General features: G+C 48.7%; 1 protein-coding gene across 1 annotated transcript in view; it reads right to left on the bottom strand.

The window, feature by feature from the left end:
* The window catches only part of LOC115094360, a 141,132-nt gene that overhangs the window by 13,045 nt on the left and 100,689 nt on the right, over positions 1 to 27,398 (bottom strand). The window contains exons 9-10 of the mRNA XM_029607334.1: positions 13,190 to 13,279; positions 7,200 to 7,294 (exon numbers count right to left, since the gene is read on the bottom strand). Of these exons, the coding sequence (XP_029463194.1) occupies positions 7,200 to 7,294; positions 13,190 to 13,279 (185 nt within the window). The remainder of the gene's footprint in view (positions 1 to 7,199; positions 7,295 to 13,189; positions 13,280 to 27,398) is intronic.

Genomic DNA, 27,398 nt, shown 5'->3' with positions numbered 1-27,398 from the left:
GTGGCTGACAGAGCATTGAAGGCCCCTCGGGCACCAGCTCCACCTCCTAGGGTGCCAATGAAGTTGTCCAGATGCTCGAGCAGTGGTGCTAACAGCAATGACGGAGGCTCAGGCACCGGCAGCTCGACATCCTGTAGTGCTTTGAGTGCCGCCGACTGCACCCTGTGGTCCAACTCCTCCTGGAAGACCTGAGTGGACAGGACTGACGGAGGGGGACGAAGCATCGCCGGCTCCACCTTGGGGTCCAGAGGTGGCACAGCACCCTGTACTGGAAGTGGGGAACGCCTTGGGCTACCAGGGGATGGGGTCTCCGGTGGCCAATGCTGCTTTGATGGCAGCTGCTGTTGCCACTCCGGAACAATGATGAGACTGAATGGTGCCGGTACTTCCTGGATCGCTTCTAGAAGGACTGGGCAGTTTCTTGGTGCCGAGGTCAATGACCCCCGAGGTTTTGGAGAGGGAAGAGACCACCAAGGATCGATCTCCCTCTCCCCGATCCTTGGGGGTAGTAACCAAGGGGGTCACGAGAGGTAGAGAGAGACAGCTCCCATGATCCCTGGGTGTCGAGGGAACTGATGCGGGAGTGGAGGATTTCGGGGTTCTGAAAAGTTTCTCCATTTTGTCAAGGCGTGCCCAAGGCCCCTTGGGTGTCATCTGATCGCACAGACAGCACCCACAAATGTAGTGCACGGCCCCCAGGCAGAGGAAGAATACCTCATGCGGATCCGTGGGCACTGGGGACACTGAAAACTGGCGATACCATCAAAAAGACCCGAACTGCTGATGGACGATGGCCACCAGGGGGTGGGGAGTCTGGAACAGACCGTAAGATTGTAGAAAGGCCGAAAAGAGGCTTACTGTACCAGGAAGCACCGACTGAGAAGGGGGACCTGACGAGGAAAAAAGGAAAATTAGTTCTTACCTGTTAATTTTCGTTCCTGTAGTACCACGGATCAATCCAGACTGTGGGTTGAGCCTCCTTTCCAGCAGGTGGAGACAGACAAACTGAAAGGATATCCTATATGAGGACCCTTCATTATAACCATTGTCAAAGCAGAAAATAACAAAACCAGAATAGGATCAAGCAAGTAACCATAAAGTTCAATAGAGCAACTGTAGAACAATGTAAGGAATATGGTATAACGATACGCTCTTGCATATACTTGGTATTCAAAACGACCAGGGCTTCCGGTGTTATTGCTCAGTATTCTTGCACAAAAATGAAATAGTAGAATCTGCGAATCTGCAAGAAACAAGCTTCGAGAGGACAGAAAGAAAGACAGACAGGGAAGGGCGCCTGGACTGATCCGTGGTACTACAGGAACGAAAATTAACAGGTAAGAACTAATTTTCCTTTCCCTGTACGAACCCGGATCAGTCCAAACTGTGGGATGTACCAAAGCTTCTTTTGGGGTGGGACAGAGATAGTCCCGCTCGAAGCACTTGCTGCCCAAAAGAACCGAAGACCGGAGCTTGCACATCCAGACGGTAGTGTCGAGCAAAAGTATGCAGAGATGTCCAAGTGGCGGCCCTGCAAATTTCCTGCGGAGAGACTGACTGACTCTCCGCCCAGGACGTAACTTGGGAACGCAGTGAATGAACTTTCAGGCTCTCGGGAATTGCCCGACCTTGGCAAAGATAGGCAGAGGAGATTGCTTCCTTCAACCACCTCACAACAGTGGTCTTAGAAGCCGGCTTACCCCGATTAGGCCCACTCCAGAGGACAAAGAGATGGTCCGAGACCTGAAGGTCATTGGTAACCTGGAGATAGTGAAGCAAGACTTGTTTAGCATCTAATTTACGAAGATCACCCCCAGCCGTGCCCACAATCTCCTCTGGAGAAAATGCCGGGAGTTCCACTGACTGGTTGACATGAAAGGAAGACACAGCCTTGGGCAAGAAGGAAGGAACCGTCTTTAAGGGATATTCCGGAATCGGAAAAGCGCAAAAAAGGGTTCCCGACAGGACAACGCCTGGATTTCGGAGATCCAGCGAGCGGAGGAGATAGAGATGAGAAAGACCGTCTTGAGCGTAAGATCTTTTAAAGTTGCGCAATGGAGCCACACAGAGAGCCCGAAGGACCAGGTTAAGACTCCACGATGAACAAGGCTGAGAAGGCGGACATAGGTGCTTGACGTCTTTCAAGAACGGAATCACGTCCGGATGTCCCGCTAAGGAATGGCCTTCTATCCTACCCAGGAGAGAGCAGAGAGCGGAGACTTGTATGCGCAGAGAACTGAAGGAAAGACCTTTGGAAAGGCTGTTCTGGAGAAAAGAGGACCAAGGAGACCTGGGCGGAGCGTGCGGGAACACCGGACTCTGCGCAAACAGACTCAAACACCTTCCACATACGCACGTATGCCAGGGAGGTCGACTGTTTCCGGGCCTGCAGCAAGATGGAGATGACCTCCTCCTTATAGCACTTGCGCCTTAGGCATCGCTGTTCAAAAGCCAGGCCGCTAGACAGAAGCGATCGGCCTGGTCGAAAAATACAGGTCCCTGACGAAGGAGCCAAGGAAGGTGGCCTAGCTGCAGAGGTCCGTCCGTCGCTAGGTTGACAAGATCTGCGAACCACGGTCTGCGTGGCCACTTGGGCACTACCAGCACCACGGGTCCCCAGTGGAGCTCTATTCTTCTGAGAACCTTTCCCACCAGGGGCCACGGGGGGGGGGGGGGGGGGGGGGGGAGAACACGTACAGAAGGACAATAGCCGGCCAAGGGAGAGCCAGAGCGTCCATGCCCTCTGAGCTGTGCTCCCTCCAGTGGCTGAAGAACCGATTCGCCTTGGCATTGCGCAAGGTCGCCATGAGGTCCAGGTGGGGAGGACCCCACCTGTCAATGATCAAATCCATGGCTACGTCCGAGAGTTCCCACTCTCCCGGATTGAACAACTGACGACTGAGGAAATTGGCCTGAACATTCTCCTTGCCCGTGATATGGGAGGCCGCCAGGCACTGCTTAAGAACATAAGAACATGCCATACTGGGTCAGACCAAGGACCCATCAAGCCCAGCATCCTGTTTCCAACAGTGGCCAATCCAGGCCATAAGAGCCTGCAGATGTCGTTCTGCCCATGCGAAGGGACGGCTGGCTTCCAGGGGGCTGCGGATGCCCCCTTGGTGTTTGATGTAAGAGACGGTGGTGGAGTTGTCAGACAGAACCCTCACCGCTTTGCCACAGAGAAGGGGGAGAAACTCCTGAAGAGCCAAGAACACTGCCAGAGTCTAACCGATTGATATGCCAGCGAGACTGAGCCGTGGACCAGAACCACTGGGTGGCCCGGGAGAGGCAGACTGCACCCCAGCCCGAGACTGGCATCCGTAGTCACTATCGTCCACTGTGGAGCTTGAAGAGGTATTCCCTGTAGCAGATGAGGAAGGGAAAGCCACCACTGCAAGTCAGCGACGGTAGAATCAAACATCGGGAGGACCACATGAAACTGTTCTGACACTGGCTACCATCAGGACAGTAAGGCTTTCTGTAACGGTCGCATATGAGCAAAGGCCCAGGGAACTAGATCGATGGTGGATGCCATGGAGCCCAATACCTGCAGGTAGTCCCAAGCCATTGGGAAAGGCAGCGAGATCAGATTCTGAATCTGGTCGATCACTTTGAGAGCCCGAGCACGGGGCAAGAATACTTTACCCACCCAGATGTCTAAGCGAGCTCCCAGAAACTCCAGCTCCTGGGAGGGTTGAAGGTTGCTCTTGGAGAAATTCACTAGCCACCCGAGGGACATGAGAAGAGTCAGAATGCGATCCACCACCTGCCTGCAGAGAACCTCCGATTTGGCCCGCATGAGCCAGTCGTCCAGGTATGGGTGGACAAGGATTCCTTCCCGGCAAAGAGCCGCCACCACCATGACTTTGGTAAAGGTGTGAGGTGCGGTCGCAAGACCAAAAGGAAGTGCCCGAAACTGGAAGTCCCTGTTGAGGATGTGGAAGTGAAGATACTTCTGATAATTGTGGTGAATCGTAATGTGGAAATACGTCTCTCCGTCAGATCCAGCAAGGCGAGGAACTCTCCGGGCGAACCACCACAATGACCGCTCCCAAGGTTTCCATGCGGAATGTGGGATTTTGAGAGCCCGATTGACCCGCTTGAGGTCCAGAATCTGACTAAAAGACCCGTCCTACTTGGGGACGATGAAGTAGATAGAATACTGGCCTGCGCCAAGTTCCCTCTCTGGGACCGGGACCACCGCGCCCAGACTCAGGAGCCTGGCGAGAGTTTGCTCCACCACTTCCCGCTTGGACCGCCCGCATGGGGAAGAGAGAAAAAGATCCGGAAGGTCGCGAACAATCTCGAAGGCGTACCCGTCTCAGATAATGTCGAGGACCCACTGGACCGACGTGATTTTGACCTATTCCTCAAAAAACAGGGCGAGGCGGCCGCCTAGGAAGGGGGACTGAGGAATGAGTCAAGGGAACTTCATTGGGTGGTAGGCTTGGGGGTGGAGCGTGTGGGCTGGCCCTCTCGAAAAGGGCGACACCCACCAAAGGGCTGTGTCCAAGACTGCGATTGAGAAGCATAGTCCCTCGAAGAGCCACCCCGCCCGCGTGGGTTAAACCACCTCTGCCCCCGAAAACGCAGACGAGAGGGAGTAAAAGACTGGGATGGCTTTGGATGATCCTCTGGAAGCTTATGGACCTTGTTGTCTGCTAAGGAATCCATAAGCTTCTCAAGGTCTTCGCCAAAGAGCAGCTTACCTTTGAACGGCAAAGTGCCCAGCTGGGCCTTGGAGGACTAATTGGCCGACCAATTCCACAGCCAGAGGAGTCGGCGGGCAGACACCGCCGAGACCATCGCCTTTGCCTGGACACGGAGAAGGTCGTACAGCGCATCAGCCCCATATGCGACAGCCTCGAGATGTTCAGCCTGTTCCACCTCTGCCGACGGGAGATCCTGGGTGCAGAGCAACTGCTGAACCCACCGGAGACCTGCCCGCAGCATGAGGCTGCTGCAGGCAGTCGCACGAACTCCCAGCACCAGGACCTCAAATATACGCTTCATGTGTGCCTCGAGCTTGCGGTCCTGGGCGTCTTTCAATGCCATAGAGCCCTCCACCGGAATGGTGGTATGCTTCGTGACCGCAGAGACGGTGGAATCCACAGCAGGATTCTTTATAATTTCCAAACATTCTTCTGGAAGGGGGTACAGCTTGTCCATAGCCCGCCCCACCCGGAGTAGCACCTCGGGAACCTCCCATTCCCGCATGAGTATATGCATGGGATGAAAGAGAAAAGCCGTTGTGGGAGCCCTGAGACCCGCTAGGACCAGGTCCATATCTTTGGGCAAGGAGGCCATAAGAGTATCCGCGGGGGGCCCCTCCAACCCTAATTCCTGAAGGACAAAGGGAATGAGGGGTTCCAGTTCCTCCCTACGGAACATCCGTAAAACCCTAGGATCGTCCCCCTCCATGGAAGGAAGGGCGCCCTCTAGGTCAGGAATAGCATCAGGGTCCTGGGGCCCCAGGTCCACAAGGGGGGAGGGTGCCATCCCGGGACCACCCCCACCCGAGACGACCCCGTGGGCTCCGCGCCTGGGCCAACAATCAATGGCACGGGACGGGGAACTTTTGCGGGGGGGACCTTCCTCCTCCTCCTGCAGGCTAGCTAGATAAGATTTATGCAGGAGAAGGACAAATTCCGGGGTAAAACGGGTCCCAGATTTCCTGGGTGGGGGAGGGGGGAGTGACTGAAGAAAATTAGTCCCCCCAGCCCCAGTGAGCGCCGAAAATGGAGCTGATAAAAAATCCAAAATGGCCACCATTCCCGGGATTTCCCGACCCGGGAATGGCCTGGCCATGCTCGGGGAACTCGATCCCCGGGCTAAATTTGCCTGCCCTGCCAAGGAGGGCCTTTCCCACCCGGCAGAGCAGAGGCCTCCCCGTGAAAAACACGAGGAGGGCTGGCCATTGGAAAGGCAGGCTGCCTGCCGCGGCATAGGATAGCCGCACTGAAGAAAAAAAGTTTGAGTGACAGCCGGGAGGCCCGGAGTGAAGCAGGGGGGAAACCTGCTGACTCCTGCCTATCTGGCTGCCGGTTCAAGCCCTTTGGAGACCAAAAAGAAAAAGATGGGTCTACTGCTGAAGGTAAGTAATAAAAGCACTGGGAATACTTTTAAAATTTTTTTTTTTTTTTTTTTTTTTTTTTTTTTTAAACTGAGCACAGCAGTACAGAATTGAGACCCCTCAGCAGCCAGAGGAGGGGGAGATGAGAACTGGACTACCAGACTCGGTCCCCACACCTGGAAGCAATAACGGACACAGGCTATGCACTGCACAAGGGGCACAGCCCCCCTGAGTCCGGCAAGAGCCAGGAGACGGAACCATCTCTTGAAGAAAAAGATAAAGGAGAAAGCTCCCTGACTAACTTTTTTTTTTTTCACAGGAAGAAAACCACAAAAATCCCTAAGGAAGAAGTTCTTGCTTGATCCGAGAAGTAAGGAAGAAAGGCTGACTAGCCTAGGACAGGAGACTGAAGGGAGACCTGCTGCACCTGCTGGAAACAGACAAATACTGAAGGGTTATTGAATAGGCTCTGTCCTCATATAGGATATCCTTTCAGTTTTAGTCTATCTCCACCTGCTGGAAAGGAGGCTCAACCCACAGTCTGGACTGATCCGGGTACGTACAGGGAAAGGGCAACAGTCCGTGGATCTCCACGGACTGCGAGGCAACTGCACCGTGGAAGAGAGACTGAAGGGGGACCTCATACGGACAGGAGCAGGCTGGGGGCACGCTCAGTCTGCTGGTCAAAGCTTCTAGAAAATTTGACAAATGTTTTCCGTGCCGGGATCTATCTGATGCCACCCACATGTGAGGACTACCATCCTGCTTGTCCTAGGAGAATCACCAAATCTGTAAATTTTCATCGTGAATTTATACTTTGTAACCATAGACTTTAGCACAGGAGTGGCCAAATCCAGTTCTTGAAAGCCACAAACAGGCCTGGTTTTCAGGATATCCACAATAAATATGCATGAGATAGATTTTCATGTACTGCCTTCAGTACATGCAATTTTATCTCATGCATATTCATCATGGATTTCCTGTTTGTGGCTCTTGACTGGAGTTAGCTTTCCCTACTTTAACACTACTAGGGCTCTTTGAAAATAACCCTCCCAATGACTTGTGCAAGAATGATCTGAACTGAAATAAAAAGTGTACGACTGAAAATCTTAAAGGCACAGTTTACCTCCATGGCCTGCAACTGTTCTTCTTGTGCTTGTTCAGACCTTTCTGAGACAGAGCCCGTTTCAGCTTGTGGTGAACTCCTCCTGCTTCTGTGAACTAAAAATAGTGTCTCAGTTCCAGTGAATGCTATAAAACTAGTACAGGCTAGTATATTTACAGTGACTGGTAAACCCACTGGCACCACAACCAGTCTGTTAGAGAGCTCATGTGTCATGGGAATCACAAGGCCCCATGAAATCAATCTTTCAGATTCAGGAGAGAAAAACTGGTTCTAACCTTCTAATTTTTGTTCCTGTAAATCCACAGATCAGTCCAGACAAGCAGGTTTTATTCATCCCTACCAGCAGATGGAGGTAGAGAACAAAACTTTGTGCACTACCACATATATGAGAGTGCCACCTGCAGCCCCTCAGTATTAATCGATACCCAAGCCAAGATAAGAAAAATAAAGAGCTAATGAGGCTCCCAACATGGATACTACTGACCAACTAGGTAACCATGCAGAAAACGCTAAACCTAAAAATTGAAGCCAAAAAATGGCAAATCTGCTTTGCTAATAAATACAGCAGTAGACCAAGCAGTCTTTCAGCAGAGATCCTCAGGGCGGGACTCTGGACTGATCTGTGGTATTACAGGAAATGAAAATTAGCAGGTAAGAACCAATTTTCCTTTCCTGAACATACCCAGATCAGTCCAGACAAGCGGGATGTACCAAAGCCCTCTTACACTGGGTGGGAACCCGAAAGACCCACTCTAAGAACACTCTCTCCAAAAGGGGGCCGCCTCAAGGACCCGCATATCCAAACTGAAATGCTTGGTAAAAGTGTGCAATGAAGACCACTCCGCGGCTCTACAGATCTCTTGGGAAGACACCAGCTGACACTCAGCCCAGCATAGCGGCTGAGCTCGAGTCGAATGTGCTCTAAGACCCACTGGAACTGCTCTTCCTTTTGATACATAAGCTGCAGAGATCGTCTCTTTCAGCAACGAGACAAAGAAGCCTTAGACGCCTTTTCGCCCTTTTTTGCTCCCCCGAACAGGATGAACAAATGATCAGAACGACGAAAAGCATTAGTGACTTTCAAGTAATGTAATACCACCCATCTCACATCCAAAAGGTGACGTTCGACCCATTGAGGGATCCCGAGCCCAATCCAGAAACCCGGGCAACTCCACTGATTGGTTTACATGAAAAACAGACACCACCTTAGGAAGAAATGAAGGTACTGTACGCAAGGACACCGTATCTGGCGATATCCAGAGAAACGGATCATGGCACGAAAGCGCCTGCAATTCCGAAATCCTTCTAGCCGAACAGATAGCTACCAAAAAGACTGTCTTCAGAGTCAGGATCTTCAAAGATACCCAAATTCAGAGGCTCGAATGGCTCCTCGCAAAGGACCCATAGCACGATATTAAGATTCCATTCCGGACAAATGTGATGCAGAGGTGGATGGAGATGTTTGACTCCTCATAAAAAACGCACCACATCCGGATGGGATGCCAAGGCCTTCCCCTCTGAGACAACCCAAAGCGGAAACATGGACCTGAAGGGAACTATGGGCTAACCCTTTGGATAAACCCACCTGCAAAAAAAAAAAAAAAAAACAAAAAAAAACGACAAAATATGGAACACAAACACCTGAAGAGGGTCCAATCTCTGTTGTCCACACCAGGTCTCAAACACCTTTCATACCCTGGAATAGGCTAAAGAAGTAGCAGGGCATCTTGCTTGGAGCAGCGTGGTAATTACTGGTTCCGAATACCCCCTCACCCGCAATCGCCTCCTCTCAAAAGCCAGGACGCAAGACAAGTGATCCTCCTGATCGGAAAATATAGGATCCTGATGCAGGAGATCCGGTAAATGGGTCAGGCATAGCGGTCCGTCCACTGCCAGCCGCACCAGATCCACGAACCAGACGGCAAGGTCATTCCGGAGCACCATAGAGCCCAGGACCTGCAAGTAATCCCAGACCTTCGGCACCTCTAGACGAAGCAGACGCGCTATCTGCCCCTGAATTTTGTTCACCCTGTCACCTGTAAGAAACACTCTGTTCCACTGGGTGTCAAAACAGGCTCCCAAGTATTTGATGGAATGGGAGGGGACCAGATGGCTTTTCTGCACATTGATAACCCAGCCTAGAGATTCCAGGAGCGACCGAACTGTCCATGGACCGCACACATTCCTCTAGTGACTTCGCCCATATCAGCCAATCGTCCAAGAACGGGTGCACGAGCAATCCCTCCTGTCGCAGCGCCAGCACCACTACCACCACCACCTTTGTAAAGGTCCATGGGGCAGTGGCCAGTCCGAAAGGCAGCACTTTAAACTGATAGCGCTGTCCCAGAACCATGAATCTGAGAAACCTCTGATGCTCCTGACGGATGGGGATATGCAGATAAGCCAAAAACTCTCCTCCCCATACTGCCGCAATTACGGTGCGCAATGTCTCAATTCGAAAACCTGGTACCTTCAAACTCTGGTTGACTTTCTTCAGGTCTAGGATAGATCAGAATGTGCCTTCCTTCTTGGGCACCATGAAATAGATGGAATATCTGCCTTGTCCCTGTTCGGACACTGGCACCAGTACAACAGACTCTAGACTTAACCGCTGAAGCATTTCCTGGACCGCTACCCGCTTGCTTTGGGAAAGACAATGTGACTCCAGAAAGACCGACCGCAGTGGATGAGAAATTCTAAGGCGAAGCTGTTTTTTTAACATGCTCAACCACCGGTGGAAGTGATCTTGGTCCACTCCCTGCAGAACCGGGCTAGCCTGCCCCTGATTACCAGAGACGAGGAGTGGACCTGCCAGATCTCATTGTGAGGACTTATTGCCACCCGCACCCTAAGTGGATCCATCTCTAGATGACCTTCCAGCCCCTTGAAAGGGACGAAAATGCCTGGCCTCCCGAAAGCGAGGCTGAGAAGAGAAAGGTTTCCGGCTAGACTTTTGATCTTCTGGCATCCAAATGGCAGATGAAATTTAATGTGGATAAGTGCAAGGTGATGCATATAGGGAAAAATAACCCATGCTATAATTACACAATGTTGGGTTCCATATTAGGTGCTACAACCCAAGAAAGGGATCTAGGCATCATAGTGGATAACACATTGAAATCGGTTCAGTGTGCTGCGGCCATCAAAAAAGCAAACAGAATGTTGAGAATTATTAGAAAGGGCATGGTGAATAAAACAGAATATATCATAATGCCTCTGTATCGCTCCATGGTGAGACCGCACCTTGAATACTGTGTACAATTCTGGTCGCCGCATCTCAAAAGATATAATTGCGATGGAGAAGGTACAGAGAAGGGCTACCAAAATAATAAGGGGAATGGAACAGCTCCTCTATGAGGAAAGACTAAAGAGGTTAGGACTTTTCAGCTTAGAGAAGAGACGGCTGAGGGGGGATATGATAGAGATGTTTAAAATCATGAGAGGTCTAGAACGGGTAGATGTGAATCGGTTATTTACTCCTTCGGATAATAGACTAGGGGGCACTCCATGAAGTTAGCATGGGGCAAATTTAAAACTAATCGGAGAAAGTTCTTTTTTACTCAATGCACAATTAAGCTCTGGAATTTGTTGCCAGAGGATGCGGTTAGTGTAGTTAGTATAGCTGTGCTTAAAAAAAAGGATTGGATAACTTCTTGGAGGAAAAGTCCATTACCTGCTATTAAGTTCACTTAGAGAATAGCCACTGTCATTAGCAATGGTAACATGGAATAGTTTTTAGGTACTTGCCAGGTTCTTATGGCCTGGATTGGCCACTGTTGGAAACAGGATGCTGGGCTTGATGGACCCTTGGTCTGACCCAGTATGGCATGTTCTTATGTTCCACTAGCAGCCTGTCCGTCATTGGGCCAAAGCAAAAGCCCAACCACCGTTCCACAGACCCCGCGGGAAAACACGGAAGGGAGGGGGAAGGACGTACCACGCAGCCGCTGCCAAACCTGGAAGAGGACACACTGCCAGGAAAAATATCCCGCCGGTGCAAATACAACGCCGGTGCGGCTGAACACGTGAGTAAACAGGACCCAAAACAAAAACCACACTCACAGGAGGCTGTTTCCCCGACTGGGGCCACCCTCCTCAGTCTGCGCCATTCCAGGCTCCCCTGCACCGCCTTAGCACATCGGACCTTGCTCCAGACAATCCTGCTGGGCTGGTTGCCTGACAGCTCAGACACTACGTCCGAGCTACCGCTGCTATCAAACAGGCCCTGGTTTTTTTTTTTTTTTTTTTAAACCTTCTTAAAGGCCCAAAGCACCCACTAAGAAAACCCCCCAAACAAAAAAAACAAGGAGGGATATTTTCCTGACTCCTGGGCCGGCGGAGGGGCTTCACACCCCCTGAGGGAACCAGATCACTGGCTGTCAGGGATATCCAACCTCCCGTTTACCCGGCTCAACCCGAAGGATGGCCCTTCTCAGGAAACCTGGCACATCGGGGAGCAAACCTCCTCAAAATATCCAATCAGTCAAGACTGCAGGTCTAGCACCTCTACCATCTGCTGGAGGTAGAGAAATACAGAGGGACTGCAGGTGGCATTCTCGTATATGTGGCAGTGCCCAAAGTTTTGTTCTCTACCTCCATCTGCTGGTAGGGATGAATAAAACCCACTTGTCTGGACTGATTTGGGTATGTTCAGGGAGTTACATTTATATGTGTAACTACTTTGAAAATGTATCTGAATGTTAAGATGCAGCTTAAGGCTTTTGCTTTTTATACTTGCACTGTTTAACCAGGTTGATTATAATCTGTCTGATCTTTATTAAAACATTTTTTAAAAATCAACTGAAGTTTTCAGTTCAAGCACAACTAAAATGAAGGTTTTAGTGATTTAGAATTTTTACATTACCAAGTTACCTATCATACCCATGTTTTACATGAATACACAGATGCAATGCAAGTAACTTGCTAGGAATTTAGATAGAAAATATAATAAAGCACAAACAGAATGTCATTCAATTTGTGTAAATGATATTTATGTTTACTGTTCTCTTAATCAGCAACATTTTTTTGTTTTGGAAGTTGAAACATTAAGACAGTAATTTTCAAACTGGTGTGCAGGTGCACATTGGCGCATGTATAAGCGGCCCGCAACCATGAATACGGCCATTTTCCAACTTGCGTGCATATATGTACATGTTATAAAATAGCCTGCCCGCGTGCACATATGCACCGAATTTTAAGTGGGCGTGCAAATCCCGCTTCTACCATGCAAGTTGGGGGATTTATAAAAGGGGCACATGCCAACAACATTACCAGTTTATCCAGAGTTCCTCCAGACCCTCCTGGCTGGATAGCTTGTGCTCCCCCAGTTACCCCATATGCTTTAAACCCCTCAAAATGGCTCAATCTTTTTCTTTTTATACGCCATCCATAGCAGAAGTAAAGTTACACAACAGGAAACCTCGGCGTGTGCAGAAGCATGTAAGTACTTACATTCTCATCCCTTGACCAGGCCCCGATATACCCATGCCTCGCCCATGCTCCTTTTTGAAAATGTTCGAGATGTGCACACTGCGGCAATCACGGTCATATCTGGACACTTTAAAATATGGTCAGAGTGCGTGAGCCTGACATATTCGCACATCCCCTAATTAATGCACATGCCTGGCTTTTACAATTCAACTTTAAGTATACCCAAAATTCTGAATTGATCCTGTATATTCAAAAGTCAAAATAACATTTTTACACTTTACAGTATTTGCTGTAGATGCCAAATACTTCCACATTCCAATGTGTAGAGGATTTTGCATCTTTTAGAGAACTAAACTACTTCCAAATAAAGGTAAATTGAAATCCTTCATTGTAGGATAAGTATTTGATTAAGCACTAGACCATGCTATTTTGTCATATTCCAGCTTAAATCTGCTCGTGTATCCTTTTCCAAGGCATTCTATTGCACTATACCGTATTTGTTACCAATCACTGCTACACATGATCAGCATAAAACCATCAAATGACACAGAATTACTTACAATAGACAAACAGCATGATGATGACACAGGGGATTATTGCCAAAGGAATTAAGATGGGAGTCAGATTGACAAACTGGGAGCAGCCGTTTTCTACAGGGTAACAACAAAAATAGGACCAGTCACTTTTCTTTAGATGTAAAATCAAAGACCTGGAGGCATTTATCCATGCGCAGCCCCCCCCCCCCCCCCCAGAAATTTAAATAAAGTGAAAACTTTAGGAGTAAAGGTATGTAAAAGGCAAATTGGTTCTTACCTGCTAATTTTCTTTCCTGTAGTACCACGGATCAGTCCAGATTCCTGGGTTTTGCCTCCCCACCAGCAGATGGAGACAGAAGTTTTGACTGACTCTGCCCTATACCCTGAGGTGTCACCTACAGTCCATCAGTATTATAGTATCAAAGCAGAACATCTTAAAACGAATTGGAGAAATTACCTACCTGATAATTTCGTTTTCCTTAGTGTACACAGATGGACTCAGGACCATAACTCAGGTTATGTGTTCCTCTGCTAGCAGATGAGAGATGGAGTCTGATTTCAAAGCTTACATCACCCTAGATATACCCCTGCAGTGATCTCAGCTCCTCAGTATCCTCCTCGAAAAGCCATTGTGGATATATATCTTTGCATAAACACTTGATTAAACTTCTCAAACTTGATTAAACTGGTTTCAAAACTGGAGGCTGCCAGTGCACTCAACTAAGTTAATGCAGACACCAGACTAATTGTAGGAGTCTTGAACTAGGGGAAGGCAACGGCTTACCCATATTTGTTTAGTCTCGAGGTTCACTTTCCAGGGTCTTCCTTCTCTGGGGCAGCTGTAGGTGGGACGCTGAGTCCATACGTCTACACTAAGGAAAACAAAATTATCAGTTTTTCTCCATTTCCTAGCGTGTAGCCGGATGGACTCAGGACCAGTGGTAGGTACAAAAGCTACTCCCAGACACGGAGGGAGGCTGCCCGTGGCCCATTTAGTACTGTCCTTGCGAAGGCTTGTCTTCTCGGGCCTGAATATCTAGGCAGTAGAACCTGGAGAAGGTATGTAGGGAGGACCACGTCGCTGCCAGACAGATCTCGGCAGGCGATAGCAGCTTGGTTTCTGCTCAAGATACTGTCTGGGCCCTAGTAGAATGAGCCTTAACCTGCAGTGGTAAAGGCTTTCCTGCCTTTATGTAGGCTGCCTTGATTACTTCTTTGATCCAGCGGGCTGTGGTTGCCCTCAAGGCCGCATTTCCTTGTTTCTTCCCGCTGTGAAGAACGAACAGGCGATCCGTTTTGCGCACCAGTTCCGATTTTTCCAGGTATTACACCAGGAGTCTGCCGATATTTAGAGGGCAAAGGCAGCAAGAGTCTTCAGAGTCTTTATGTTCATCCGGAGATGGCCTGGTTCAAATGAAACTCTGAAACCACTTTCGGTAGGAAGGAGGGGATGGTGCACAGCTGTATGGTTCCAGGGATGAACCTAAGGAATGGTTCCCGACAGGATAGTGCCTGTAGTTCAGAGATGCGATGAGCTGAATATATTGCCACCAGGAATACCGTCTTCAATGTTAAGAGTCGTAGTGACAGACTGAGCATTGGTCTGAAGGAAGCCCCCTCTAGGAAGTCTAATAACAGATCGAGGTTCCATAGGCTGAAGTTGCTTAATCCCTTTTAGGAAACGGGTCAAATCCGGATAAGCTGATAGACTGATACCGTTCACTTCGGCTCTGAAGCAGGACAGTGCGGCTACTTGGACCTTGAGGGAGTTGAATGACAACTCCTTCATATCATCTTGTAGAAACTCCAGAATCATGGGGATCTTGGCCGTCCACGGGAGTATCTCATGGTCCTTGCACCAGACTTCGAATATTCTCCAGATCTGTATGTATGCCAGGAATGTTGAGAACTTGCACGCTTAGAGCAGGGTTTCAATCACGGGCTTCGAGTAACCACATTTCTTCAGGCGAGTCCTCTCAAGGGCCAGACTGTAAGAGATAATAGAGATGGATCTTTGTGAAGAATTGGGCCTTGTTGGAGAACATCCCTGTGTGGAGGTAGGCACAGAGGGCTCCCCGCAAGGAGTCTTTACATGTCTGCATACCATGGGTGTCTTGGCCAATCCGGGGCCACTACTAGGACTAGTCCCCTGTGGTGTTCTATCTTGCAGGTCTTCCTCCGGCCAGGTCTGAACGAGAGAGTGTCAAACCCTTGGGAGTGTGGCTCTCGTCTGCAGCTGAAGAACCTGGGGGACTTGGGCACTGAGATAGGTGGCCAGTAGGACCATGGCTGGGAGGCTCCAGCAATTTACTATCAGTTGGAAGGCTGTGGTAAACAACGTCCATTCCCCCAGGTCCAGTATGAGTCCCTTGTAGGTTTATTTCCACCCTTGCCATGAAAGGATCTATCTCCAGAGACACCTGCTGGCTCCTGGTTCCTACCTGGTGGTTGATATAGGCAACCGTTGTAGCGTTGTCTGACATTACTCAAATTGCTTTGCCTCAGAGTCTGTGGCTGAATCACAGGCACACTAGTCTGACTGCTCGAGCTTCCAGGCAGTTTGTTTCATCCCGACACTTCCTTACTCCAGTCTCTCTGGGCCGTCAGTTCCTGACAGTGGACTCCCCACCTCGCAGGCTCACATCTGTGGTGAGCAAGATCCAGTTCAGTGGGGATAGGCTTACTCTTCTGCTTAGGTTGTCTTCCTGTAGCCACCACTGAAGCTGAGAAGGTATCTCTGCTGGTAGTTGGAGGCGAATTGAATAGTTCTGGGACAGTGGGTTTCAGCATGATAGTAAGGAGTGCGGGAGCAGACAGATGTGGGCCCTTGACCACGGGACAACCTCCAGAGTTACTGCCATGAGGCAGAGAACTTGAAGATAGTCCCATACACCTTGGGGCGTGCATTGGTCATCAGTCGTAATTGTTCCATCAGCTTCTTTCTCCTTGGGGGTGTGAGGAAGACTGTTCTGCTTGGTATCGAAACGGGCCCCCAGGTACTCTAAAGACAGAGGGCTGCAGACTGCTCTTGCCTGTATTCACGACCCAACCAAGCTCCTGCAGTAGTTTCTTGACACTGCTGGTCACCTGCTGGCTCTCTTTCAAATGACTTTGCCCTGATCAGCCAGTCGTCCAGGTAAGGGTGTACTACAATCCCTTCCTTCTTCAGTGTTGCTGCCATGACCACCATAATTTTGGAGAATGTTCTGGGCGAGGTTGCTAGGCCGAAGGATAGCGCTCAGAACTGGTAATGGTGGCCCAGTAGCGCAATGCTTAGAAAACGCTGGTGATCTTGATGGACTGGAATGTGAAGGTAGGCTTCAGAGAGATCCAGAGGTTAGGAACACTCCTGGTTGTACAGCCATTATTACGGAGCGAAGAATCTCCATGCGGAAGTGTAGAATCCGAAGATGACCATTGACATTCTTGAGATCCAAGATGAGTCGGAATGATAAAATAGATGGAATAGCACCACCAGAGTGCAGCAAGAAGCAATCTGCAGTGTCATTGCTGTTGCATCGAAGGCCTGCTTAAGAATGGATTCCAATCGTCTATCCTTAGTATCCTTCAATGCAGCCCCTCCCTCAACGGGAATAGTTGTTCGCTTTGAGATGGCACACACCATGGCATCCACTTTTAGAAAACGCAGGCGTTCCTTGGTCGCTGGTTCCAGAGAGAGTGTAAGGCTTCCAAGGCCGACCTCCTTTAAAGCTGGCCTCCGGGGCATCCCACTCCAGGTCAATCAGTTCCTGGATGGCTTCCATCATTGGGAAGTAGCACGAGGCTTTACAAAGGGATACCAAAATGGGGTTGTTCTTTGATTCCGCCATAGGGACTGTGCCTGGAATACCCAGAATCTTCAGAGTCTGGGAAACAAGGGCTGGTAATTCATCTGTGGAAGAAGCGAAGCATGATTCCAGGCCTGGAGGGATTTCTCCTTCTTCCAGGGAGTTGCCATCATCTGAGGTGTCCGGATCCCTGTCAAGGAAATTCTTGGTTAGGCGAGGCATGTCTCGAGGCATCCGAGTAGGGCGGGGAGGATCTTGTGCTTCCGGCAGGGGTTGTGCCCGGGATGCAGCCAGGGCTGATTGCGCCTGAATGAAGGCTTGCAGCCCTTGGAAAAATTCTAACCAGAAAGTCCCTGGGTCCATGTTAATCCCAATGGGAGTCTGAGCAGGGGCCTCTGAGTTTTCAAGTTTATTAAATTTTATATACAGTCATATCAGAAAACCATCACGATGGTTTACAATAACAGGAAATAAAATACATAAAATAGTCAGTAAAACACAATAAACGAGAAGCCATCTCTGAGTTGCATAGATCTGGGGGGGGGGGGGGGGGGGGGGAGCTATTGTATGTAGTAGTTCCGGACCCATCTTCAGACAATGCTAACATAGGTAGGACTCCAGTTCAGGCTGCACGGCTGTGCAAAGAGAGTGGCTTCTGGCCTTCTTGGACACTGGTGCCATTGCCTCAATGTCTAGGCACTCAGATAATGAGCTTCAATGTGCGCATTTAGTTATGAACATGAAGTGTGCAAGTGCCTCAGTTGTGCGCGTCTGTCTTGGACACACAAGTTAGGCATATTAGTCGTCCAGCCAGTCGAGAAGGGAAGATGGCACAGACGACCCTCGCGGGTCTCCACGTGCGTGGACCCTTGCACCGGATCGGGGCCTAGCCCAATCAAGACTGCTCAACCTGATCGGGGCTCCCTTTGTACTTTGCCGGAAGGAGGAGGAATCAGAGCGGTAATTCGAGCTCTGGAGACCAGAGACCTGAATTTAAGGTTTTCTGCTTACCTGGTCTCAGTGCTTACCGATCGTGTGCTGGACGGTCTCCAGCTGCGGGGGGGGGGGGGGGGGGGGGAAGAGGATTTTACCTTCACCGCTGCTCTCAGTTATGCACCCGAGCGCGGGCGGTGGCCTTTCCGCCACTCTGGGGGCTAAGTCCATGCCAGGAACTGGCTACCAGACCAAGGCACACCTCTGAAGGACATCTGAAATCACCTCAGGAATTCTCAACTGCGGGAGGAACCCTTAGGTATCACCGCAGGAGAGCGGGTTCGATCTTCTTTAAGGTAATTTAGTCTTCTTGCTGTAGTTTTTCTAGCACTGTGCTAGTGTGTGGGATAGAGATGGAGAGATCCTGAGGTCACTTCAGGGGTATATCTAGGGTAACATCAGCTTTGAAATCTGACTCAGTCTCCCATCTGCTAGCAGAGGAACACATAACCCACTAGTCCTGAGTCCATCTGGCTATACGCTAGGAAATAAACCAATTAACCACATCAATGTGAACCTCATCCCAGCCATGAGCCAGAAAGAAAAATCCTGTCACACACACTTCCTGTTCACTAACCCCAAGTAGCAACAGAACCCTTGCGAAGTGGGAAGACTTTGAAAAACCTGTCTGCAGAGAAGATAAAGAAGCACTGCATGAGCAGACTCTCAATTACTATCACACTGAAAAAAAAGAATGGGACTCTGGACTGATCTGTGGTACTACAGGAACGAATATTAGCAGGTAAGAACCAATTTTCCTTTCCCCCTATGTACCCGTATTCAGTCAAGGCTCCTGGGATGTACCAGAGCTTACCTATGCGGGGTGGGTCCCTGAGAGTCCCGCTTGAATCACACTTTCAAACCCCCCAGAACTTGGGGCCTGAATGTCCAATCGGTAATGTCTAGCAAAGGTGTGTAAAGACTTCCACGTAGCCGCCCTACAAATCTCTTGTGGCGAAACTTGCTGACATTCTGCCCACAAGGTTGTCTGCGAATGGGTAGAACGAGCCTGAAGACCAACCGGAAGCGGCCTACCATGAAGCAGGTATGCTGAGCTAATAGCCTCCTTCAACCAGCGAGCGATCGTAGCCCTAGAGGCCTTGCAACCCCATCTGGAACCACTCCACAGCACAAAAAGATGGTCGGACACATGGAAGTTATTGGTAACCTCCAAATAACGTAACAAAACATGGCGTACATCTAGTTTCCTTAGATCCTGGAGCTTTGAAATTCAGTGAGCCGAAGAAATAGCCACTTTAGAGTCACCTGCCTTAAAGGCTCAAAAGGTGCACACACAGAGCCCTGAGAACCAAGTTTAAGCTCCACGAAGGACAAGAATTTCTGACAGGAGAACTCAAGTGCTTCGCCCCTCGGAGAAATTGTGCCACATCCGGATGTGTGGACAAGGGCCCCCGCATATTTTACCACAGGAACAGAGGGCTGCTATCTGTACCCGAAAAGAGTTACACGATAGGACTTTAGCCAGGCTGGCCTGTAGGAAAGATAATATAAAATCGGGCACCAGAGCACGAGCAGGTTCCTCATTGTGTTCCACATACCAAGACTCAAAGACCCCCCGCACCCTGACATAGGCTAAGGAGGTGGAGGCCTTCCTGGAATGCAACAGGGTAGTTACTATCGCGTCCGAATAATCCTTGATCTTCAGTCTTTGCCTCTCAAAAGCCATGCCATGAGACAAAAGCGATCCGTCTCTTCCAAACTGGCCCCTGACACAGAAGATTCTGAAGATCCTTAAACCTCAGGGGTCCTTCCACTGTCAGGTTGACGAGATCCGCAAACCATGGATGCCTCGGCCATTCCGGAGAGACTAGGATCACGTCTGATGGATGAGTCTTGATTCACCTCAGCACCTTGCCGATCAGAGGCCATGGTGGGAACACATACAGCAGGACATGTATTGGCCAAACGAGAGCTAGAGTGTCCACACCTTCCGCCTGGCTCCCGGCGTCAACTGAAGAAACAAGGGGTTTTGGCATTCTGGAAGGTCGCCATCAAATTGACCCTCTGTGTGGACCACTTGCTGCAAAGGAGATGAAAAGCTTCCTCGGAGAGCTCCCACTCCCCAGGATAGAGACTGACACGACTGAGGAAATCAGTTTGAACGTTGTCCACTCCTGCGATGTGAGAGGCTGCAATGCTGGCTAGGTGGTGTTCCACCCAGCTTATCAAATGTTGAGCCTCGATCACCACAGTGACCAAAAGATGAAAAGAAAAAGACCTGGTCGGACTTCGAAGACCCACCATAACCGATTCGATAGACTCCATTCTTGAGTCTTCCGGAGGGCTGTCATTGCCTAATTCTTCTAGAACTGGGGGGATAAGGGGCCCCACTCGTCCCTCCTGAAGAGACTGACAACCTTAGGGTTGACTCCCTCAACCCGAAGGGGGCTCTGACTGGAAAAAGGATCTGTGTCGCCTTCGGGATCCACCCCATCAGGGGGCTTGCTCCTGAGATCCTTCTCCACCGGTTTCGAACCCTCAGAGAAGTCCACCCCCGGGTGAGATGAAGGGGTCTGAAGGGGGGTGCTTAGCCTTCTGCCCCTTCAAAAGGTCTGCCCTCTTAGAGCCTTTTACTCCCGAATTGGCCACCTGCAGAATTGCACTGCTCACCGACTGCCTCTTCGCGGACCTTCTGGCCTTGAATGCCTTGTACAGCAATAAAATAAAATCTGAGGAAAATGAGCAAGAGGAGTCTGAAGCCCCCTCGGGGCTCTCCTCCATTGGCAGCATGGGCCTTTCCAGCAGTACACCCCCCCCCCCCCCCCAAGAGGCTGCCCGCTGTGGGGACAAAGGAGGGGGGGGGGGGGGAACTACCATCTCCCTCTGCGGTGCATGTCGCTGCACGAAGAGCGAACAAAATGGCATCTGTTACCTTGCTCAGCGGGAACTCATATGGCAGGGCGAGCCGCGATCGTCCGAGACCAGCAGGCATTCTGTGCGAGCCTGTCCAGACATCCACGGTGCCTCCTGAGCTGCCCTCCCCCCCGGGGAAACATGCCGAGCAGAGCCCATCGCCGCACACGCAGCATGACTAAAGAACTCCAGGACTGGTTGACCGAAAAAGCACCACCCACAGCGGCAAGTCAGCAACAGCAGCAGTAAGGCAGGGTTAGCTGATAAAAGAAACAGAGTCAAACCCTGCAGCAAGGCTCTGCGTAAAACTTCCCCTTTTTTTTCCCCCCTCAAACCTGAAGGCCAGGGTCCTGTCCCCAGTGCAGTCGGAAGCACCAGCAACGGGGTTCTCAACCCCTAACACCCTTTGCCTCAAATACTAGGGGGGATGGCCCCCGTGGGACCTGCTAACCTCCTGGGAGGCTCCAACTACTGCTCTTCACTTTTTTTTTTTTTTTTTTAAGTAAAGGAAACAAACCTAATTACCCTTCGTGGCACTAATACTAGTGCCCCTCTACTTTTTATTTTTTCTCCTAACTCTGGACTGTTGGATTTTGCATCTCCAGAACCTGCTGGAGACAGAAATACCGGTGCACTGTAGATGGCACCTCAGGGTATAGGACAGAGTCAGTCAAAACTCTGTCTCCATTTGCTGGTGGGGAGGCAAAACCCAGGAGTCTGGACTGATCTGGGTACGTATAGGGAACAGCTATTATATATAATTTCTGTTAAACGTATCTCAGGTGGCTAAAATCCAGGTTAGATAGTGAAATTGTGCTTGGACAATATCCACTGAAATTAATTTGCTACAGAATGGAGTAAATGCACAGGATACAGTGACAAGAGAATCAAGCTACGTTTAGTAATTATACATATTAAATCTATCTTGCTAATTAAAAAAGGTAAGGGATTTTGTGGTGCTTACTGAATTTACTAACATGAGTAAACACACATGCAGCTTAAGTTTTCCCAAGTATTTTATGGTATGAACATCATTGTATTACATGGCAGATACTTTACTATTAAGACTGAAAAAGCAAGAGTTGCTTACCTGTAACAGGTGTTCTCACAGGACAGCAGGATGTTAGTCCTCACATATGGGTGACATCACAGGATGGAGCCCAATCACGGAACACTTTTGTCAAAGTTTCTAGAACTTTGACTGGCACCTACTGGGCATGCTCAGGATGGCACTAACCCTGCAACCAGCTGTCTTGTTTAAAAGCTATAGTAAGTGCCAAAAAATAAAATAAGAATAAACTGGACTAACCAAAGACCACGGGGTGGCGGATGGGTTTCGTGAAGACTAACATCTTGCTGACCTGTGAGAACACCTGTTACAGGTAAGCAACGCTTACTTTGTCACAGGACAAGCAGGATGGTAGTCCTCATATATGGGTTAGTACTGAGCTGAGGATGCCTGAGAAATGCACCAAATGTACCCAAAGATGTGCAACAGGCACAACAACTGGGGTGTAATTTGGTAGAGGACATCCTGAACCCTAATGGGCAGGCAGAAGGGTGTTGGTACATCAAGTTGCAAAAAGGTTGTGTAAGACAGACTGGCCGAAGATGGAATCTTGTCTTCCAGCCTTGTCTAAACAATAGTGGGCTGTAAAGGTATGGCGAGAACTCCAGGTAGCAGCCCTACAAATATCAGGAAGCGGCACCGAGCGTAGGTGCGCTACTAAAGTTGCCATGGCCCTGACAGAGTGTGCTTTAACTGTCTTGAAGTGGAATGCCTGCTTGCTGATAGCAAAAGGATATGCAGTCCACCAACCAGGAGGAGAGAGTCTGCTTACCCACAGGTTGACCCAATCTGGTGGAATGGAAAGAAACAAACTGTTTGCCTGTGGGAAGCTGTTCGGTCTAGGTAGAATGCTAGAGCTTGTTTGCAGTCAAGGGTATGCAGAACCTATTCTCCTGGATTGGAATGGGGACTGGGAAAGGAAGGTAGGTAGTATAATGGATTGATTAATGTGAAGCTCCGATACTACCTTAGGCAAGAACTTAGGGTGAGTGCGGAGTACTGCCCGGTCGTGCAGAAGTTTAGTGTAAGGCGGGTAGGTAACTAGGGCCTGTAACTCACTAACTCAGAGCGGATGTGATTGCCAAAAGAAAAATCACTTTCCATGTGAGATAGCGAAGATCACAGGTTTGGAGAGGCTTGAATGGTGGTTTCATGAGCCGACCCAAAACCAGATTGAGGTCCCAAGAGGGGGCCAGAGGGCACAGTGGAGGCTTGAGGTGGAGCAAGCCCATCAGAAAACGTGTTATAAGGGGTTGAACTGAAATAGGAACATCCGACACCTTTATGGGAAGCAGCTACCGCACTAACATGCATTCTGATGGAAGTTTTTAGACCTGATTCTGACAAGTGCCAGAGATAGTCTAGAAACTTCGTGGTGGAACAGGTAAAAGGATCAAGGGACAGAGAGGAACACCATGATTTAAACCTGTTCCATTTGTAAAGATAAGATTTTCTCGTGGAAGGATTCCGTGAAGCAATCAGGACAAGGGAAACTGGCTCCGAAAGGTTGAGAGGCTGAAGAATTAAACTTTCAACATCCAGGCAGTCAGGGACAAGGCCTGAAGATTGGGGTGGCGTAGGCACCTGAGTGATCAGAAGCGGGTCCTTCCCCAGGGGAATGTGCCTGCGAATGGAGAGGTCCTGAAGAATTGGAAACCACACTTGGCGTGGCCAGTGAGGTGCTATCAGGATCATGCTTCCCTTGTCCTGACGTAGCTTCATGAGAGTCTTCGAGAGAAGTGGAAGTGGAGGGAATGCATATAGGAGACCGGTTGCCCATGAAAGGGAGAACACATCTCTTGGTAGTGAGTGTTGGCTGCAAGTGAGAGAGCAAAAAAAAGTTTTCTACTTTGCAGTTTTGAGGTGACACAAAGAGGTCTATGTGAGATAACGCCAACATTGGAATATGGAGTCCGCTACTGTGGGGTTGAGGGACCACTCGTGCGGCCGAAAGGTGCGACTCAGCTTCTCTGCCAACACATTGTCCACTCCCGGCAAGTAGGTTGCCTTGATGTACATCGAGTGGGAAAGGGCCTCCGCCCATATCTGTGCAGCTTCCTGATACAGGAGGTAGGAGTCTGTTCCCCCTTGTTTGTTGATGTACCACATGGCCACCTGGTTGTCTGATTCAGGATGACCTGGTTGGAAAGGTAATCCTGAAACACCCTGAGAGCATATCTGATTGCTCATAGCTCCAGGAAATTGATTTGGTATTTGGCTTCCTCTGGAGACCAGGACCCTTGAGTTTGTAGATTGGCAACATGAGCTCTCCAGCCAAGGTTGGAGGCATCTGTTGTAAGGGTTATTTGAGGATCTGCTAATTAAGTTCACTTAGAGAATAGCCACTGCCATTAGCAATGGTTACATGGAATAGACTTAGTTTTTGGGTACTTGCCAGGTTCTTATGGCCTGGATTGGCCACTGTTGGAAACAGGATGCTGGGCTTGATGGACCTTGGTCTGACCCAGTATGGCATTTTCTTATCTTATGTTCTTCTTATGGAGCTTGGAAAGGAAGGCCTTGGAGAAGATTGGCCTGATTTTTCCACCAAGCCAGAGATAGGTGAAGTGGGTTGGTGATGTGGACAACAGCTGACAGTGGTTGAAATGATTGAATCCACTGACTGCAGAGTCCACTGCATGACTCATAGCGAGATGAACCAAAAAACAATAGCACTATATGATATTTAGAGGGATTTTACTGTAATAACATCCAAACGAAAAAAAGTATCACCTCTTAATGAAAAATCTTTTTAGAATCACTAAATGACTTCACCAAAGCTATTCTTAATCAGAGATATCTTAAGCCTTTTATTTCAAAAACAAAACTTTTTTTTTTTTTAATGTAATAATCCCAAAAACTTTTTTTTAGGATGGTAGGAACATTTCATATATTATGTTTCTGCAACACCATCCAGGTGTTATTCAATGTCTTTAATCATCAACATTCCCTCCTCCATCCACAATATTTTTTAAGCGTGAGAAAGTGCAGAAAATGTGTAAAATATAATGAAACTTCTCAATGACGTTAATAGACTATCACTGAATGTATGATCAATGCTTATTTATATGGTGTTTTAAAAGTCTCAAGGAAACGATGTCTCAACTTGTCCATTAATTTTTCATTCGTGATACAAATCATAACCACTTATCTATTAAATGTTCAAAACGTCCAAATAAACATGGGTCTCAAGGAAACAGCGTCTCAACTTGTCTGTTAATTTTTCATTCGTGATACAAGTGTTAATCACTTATCTGTTAGATGTTCAAACGTCCAAATAAACAGAGTCCCGACTTATCTGTTGGTGTTTAAATAGCCCGACGAGGCCTCGTTTCAAATCCTGAAGGATTTTTTCTCAAGGGATGTAATGAATAAAATTATCGATTGTCAGGATGTTTGTCCAATTTTAAATCCGGTCGATATTAATGTGAATCGAAACTGAATATTCCATCGAATTGTCCCAATTTACTTTCCAACAGACTGTTTAGAGTCTTGTACCGCACTATAATTGTAAATCTTCTGCTTTTCAGGTGAGAAACTCTCTGCTATAGCCTTCAAACTTGCGGATTTAGATCCTGCTGATCCTTTTCTGCACTCTCTCACGCTTAAAAAATATTGTGGATGGAGGAGGGAACATTGATGATTAAAGATGTTGAATAACACCTGGATGGTGTTGCAGAAACATAATATATGAAATGTTCCTACCATCCTAAAAAATGTTTTTTGGATTACTACATTTAAAAAAAAAATTGTTTTTGAAATAAAAGCTTAAGATATCTCTGATAGATTAAGAATAGCTTTGGTGAAGTCTCATAGCAAGATGAGCCATGTGAATGACATGTGTCCTAGCAGAACTAGAAAGTGATGTGCAGTCTAGCGTTGTCGGGACTGCAGCTGATGGGCGAGAGAGGAGATGGTGAGAGCTCGTTCGAGGAAGAAATGCTTTTGCTTTGAGGGTGTCCAAGACTGCTCCTATGAACGACAGGGTTTGTGATGGGACCAAGCTGGACTTTGGATAATTGATGAGAAACCCTAGGGAGATCAGGGTATGCAAGGTGAGATGTAGGGACGTCAGAGCAGCTTGCTGGGTGGAAGCCCTGATTAACCAATCATCGAGGTAGGGGTAGACATAGATACTTTGAGTTCTGAGGAATACTGCTACAACTACGAGACACTTGAAGACTCGTAATGCAGATGCCAGGCCGAATAGAAGCACTCAGTATTGATAGTGCTTTTGGCCTACGAGGAATCGCAGAAATTTGCAATGAGATGGAGTTATTGCAATGTGAGTGTAAGCGTCCTAGAAATCTAGAGCGCAAAGCCAGTCTCCCCTTTGCAGAAGGGGAAGGAGGGAACCCAAGGTTACCATCTTGAACTTTTCTCTTTGTAGGTACTTGTTTAAGGCACGAAGGTCTAGTATCACGTGAACACCACCTAACTTTTTTGGGATTAGAAAGTACAGAGAATAGAATCTGAGGCCCTGTTGGGAGTAGGGTACTGGTTCTATTGCCCTGGACTGAAGGAGTGAAACCTCCTGTTCTAGAAGTGGTGAGTTGTCGGATGTTCCCCATGTCAGCCGAGGTGGGGAGTCCGGTGGAATGGTCAGAAAGTTAAGATGATAACCTTGAGTGATAAGAACCCACTGGTCTGAGGTGATTGTGTGCCAGATGTTGCTGGAGTGGCACAATTCAACCTCCAACTGGTACATGCATTAGTGGAGGCTGAATGCTGTTCTCTAGGAAAGAGTCAAAAACCAGATGCAGGACCTGGTTGAGGGATTGTCTGTGGTTTTTGCCTGTGAGGTTGTCTGGACTGGCCTTTCTGGTAAGGCTTAGCAGAGCGACCTTTGGACAGTGGCTGATAAGATTTCTTTTGGCGATAGAAAGACATTTTGGGATCTTTTCTGAATGGTTGTTTAGCAGGATATTCAGAAGGCAACAAGGAGAGCTGGCGAAGAGTCTCATGGTGATCTTTGAGCTGTGCCACTGCTTGTTGTATCTGTTCGCCAAAGAGATTGTCACCAGTGCAAGGCAGATCTGATAGTCTGTCTTGGATCTCTGGATGTAGGTTTGAAGATTTTAGCCAGGCCCACCTTCTCGCAGAAATAGCTGTCACTGATACCCTGGGAAGCAGTGTTAAAAATGTCATATGCTGATCTTATTTCATGTTTGCCTGCATCTAATCTTTTGAGCCAGGGCATGTAATTGCTCTTGAAATTGCTGAGGTAAGGATTCAGCAGAGTCTTGCATCTGTTTAAGGAGGACCCTGTTGTACTGGGTCATATAGAGTTGGTAAGAGGATGTGGTTAGTGCAGTTAGTATAGCTATGTTTAACAAAGGATTGGATAAGTTCTTGGAGGAGAAGTCCATTACCTGCTATTAAGTTGACTTAGAAAATAGCCACTGCTATTACTAGCAACAGTAACAAGGAATAGACTTAGTTTTTGGGTATTTGCCAGGTTCTTATGGCCTGGATTGGCCACGGTTGGAAACAGGATGCTGGGCTTGAT

This window comes from Rhinatrema bivittatum, chromosome 6, assembly GCF_901001135.1.
Source record: "Rhinatrema bivittatum chromosome 6, aRhiBiv1.1, whole genome shotgun sequence".
NCBI classification, from domain to species: Eukaryota; Metazoa; Chordata; class Amphibia; order Gymnophiona; family Rhinatrematidae; genus Rhinatrema; species Rhinatrema bivittatum.
Note: the sequence above shows the minus strand (reverse complement) of the source record. Positions and strands in the feature narration are given on the sequence as shown.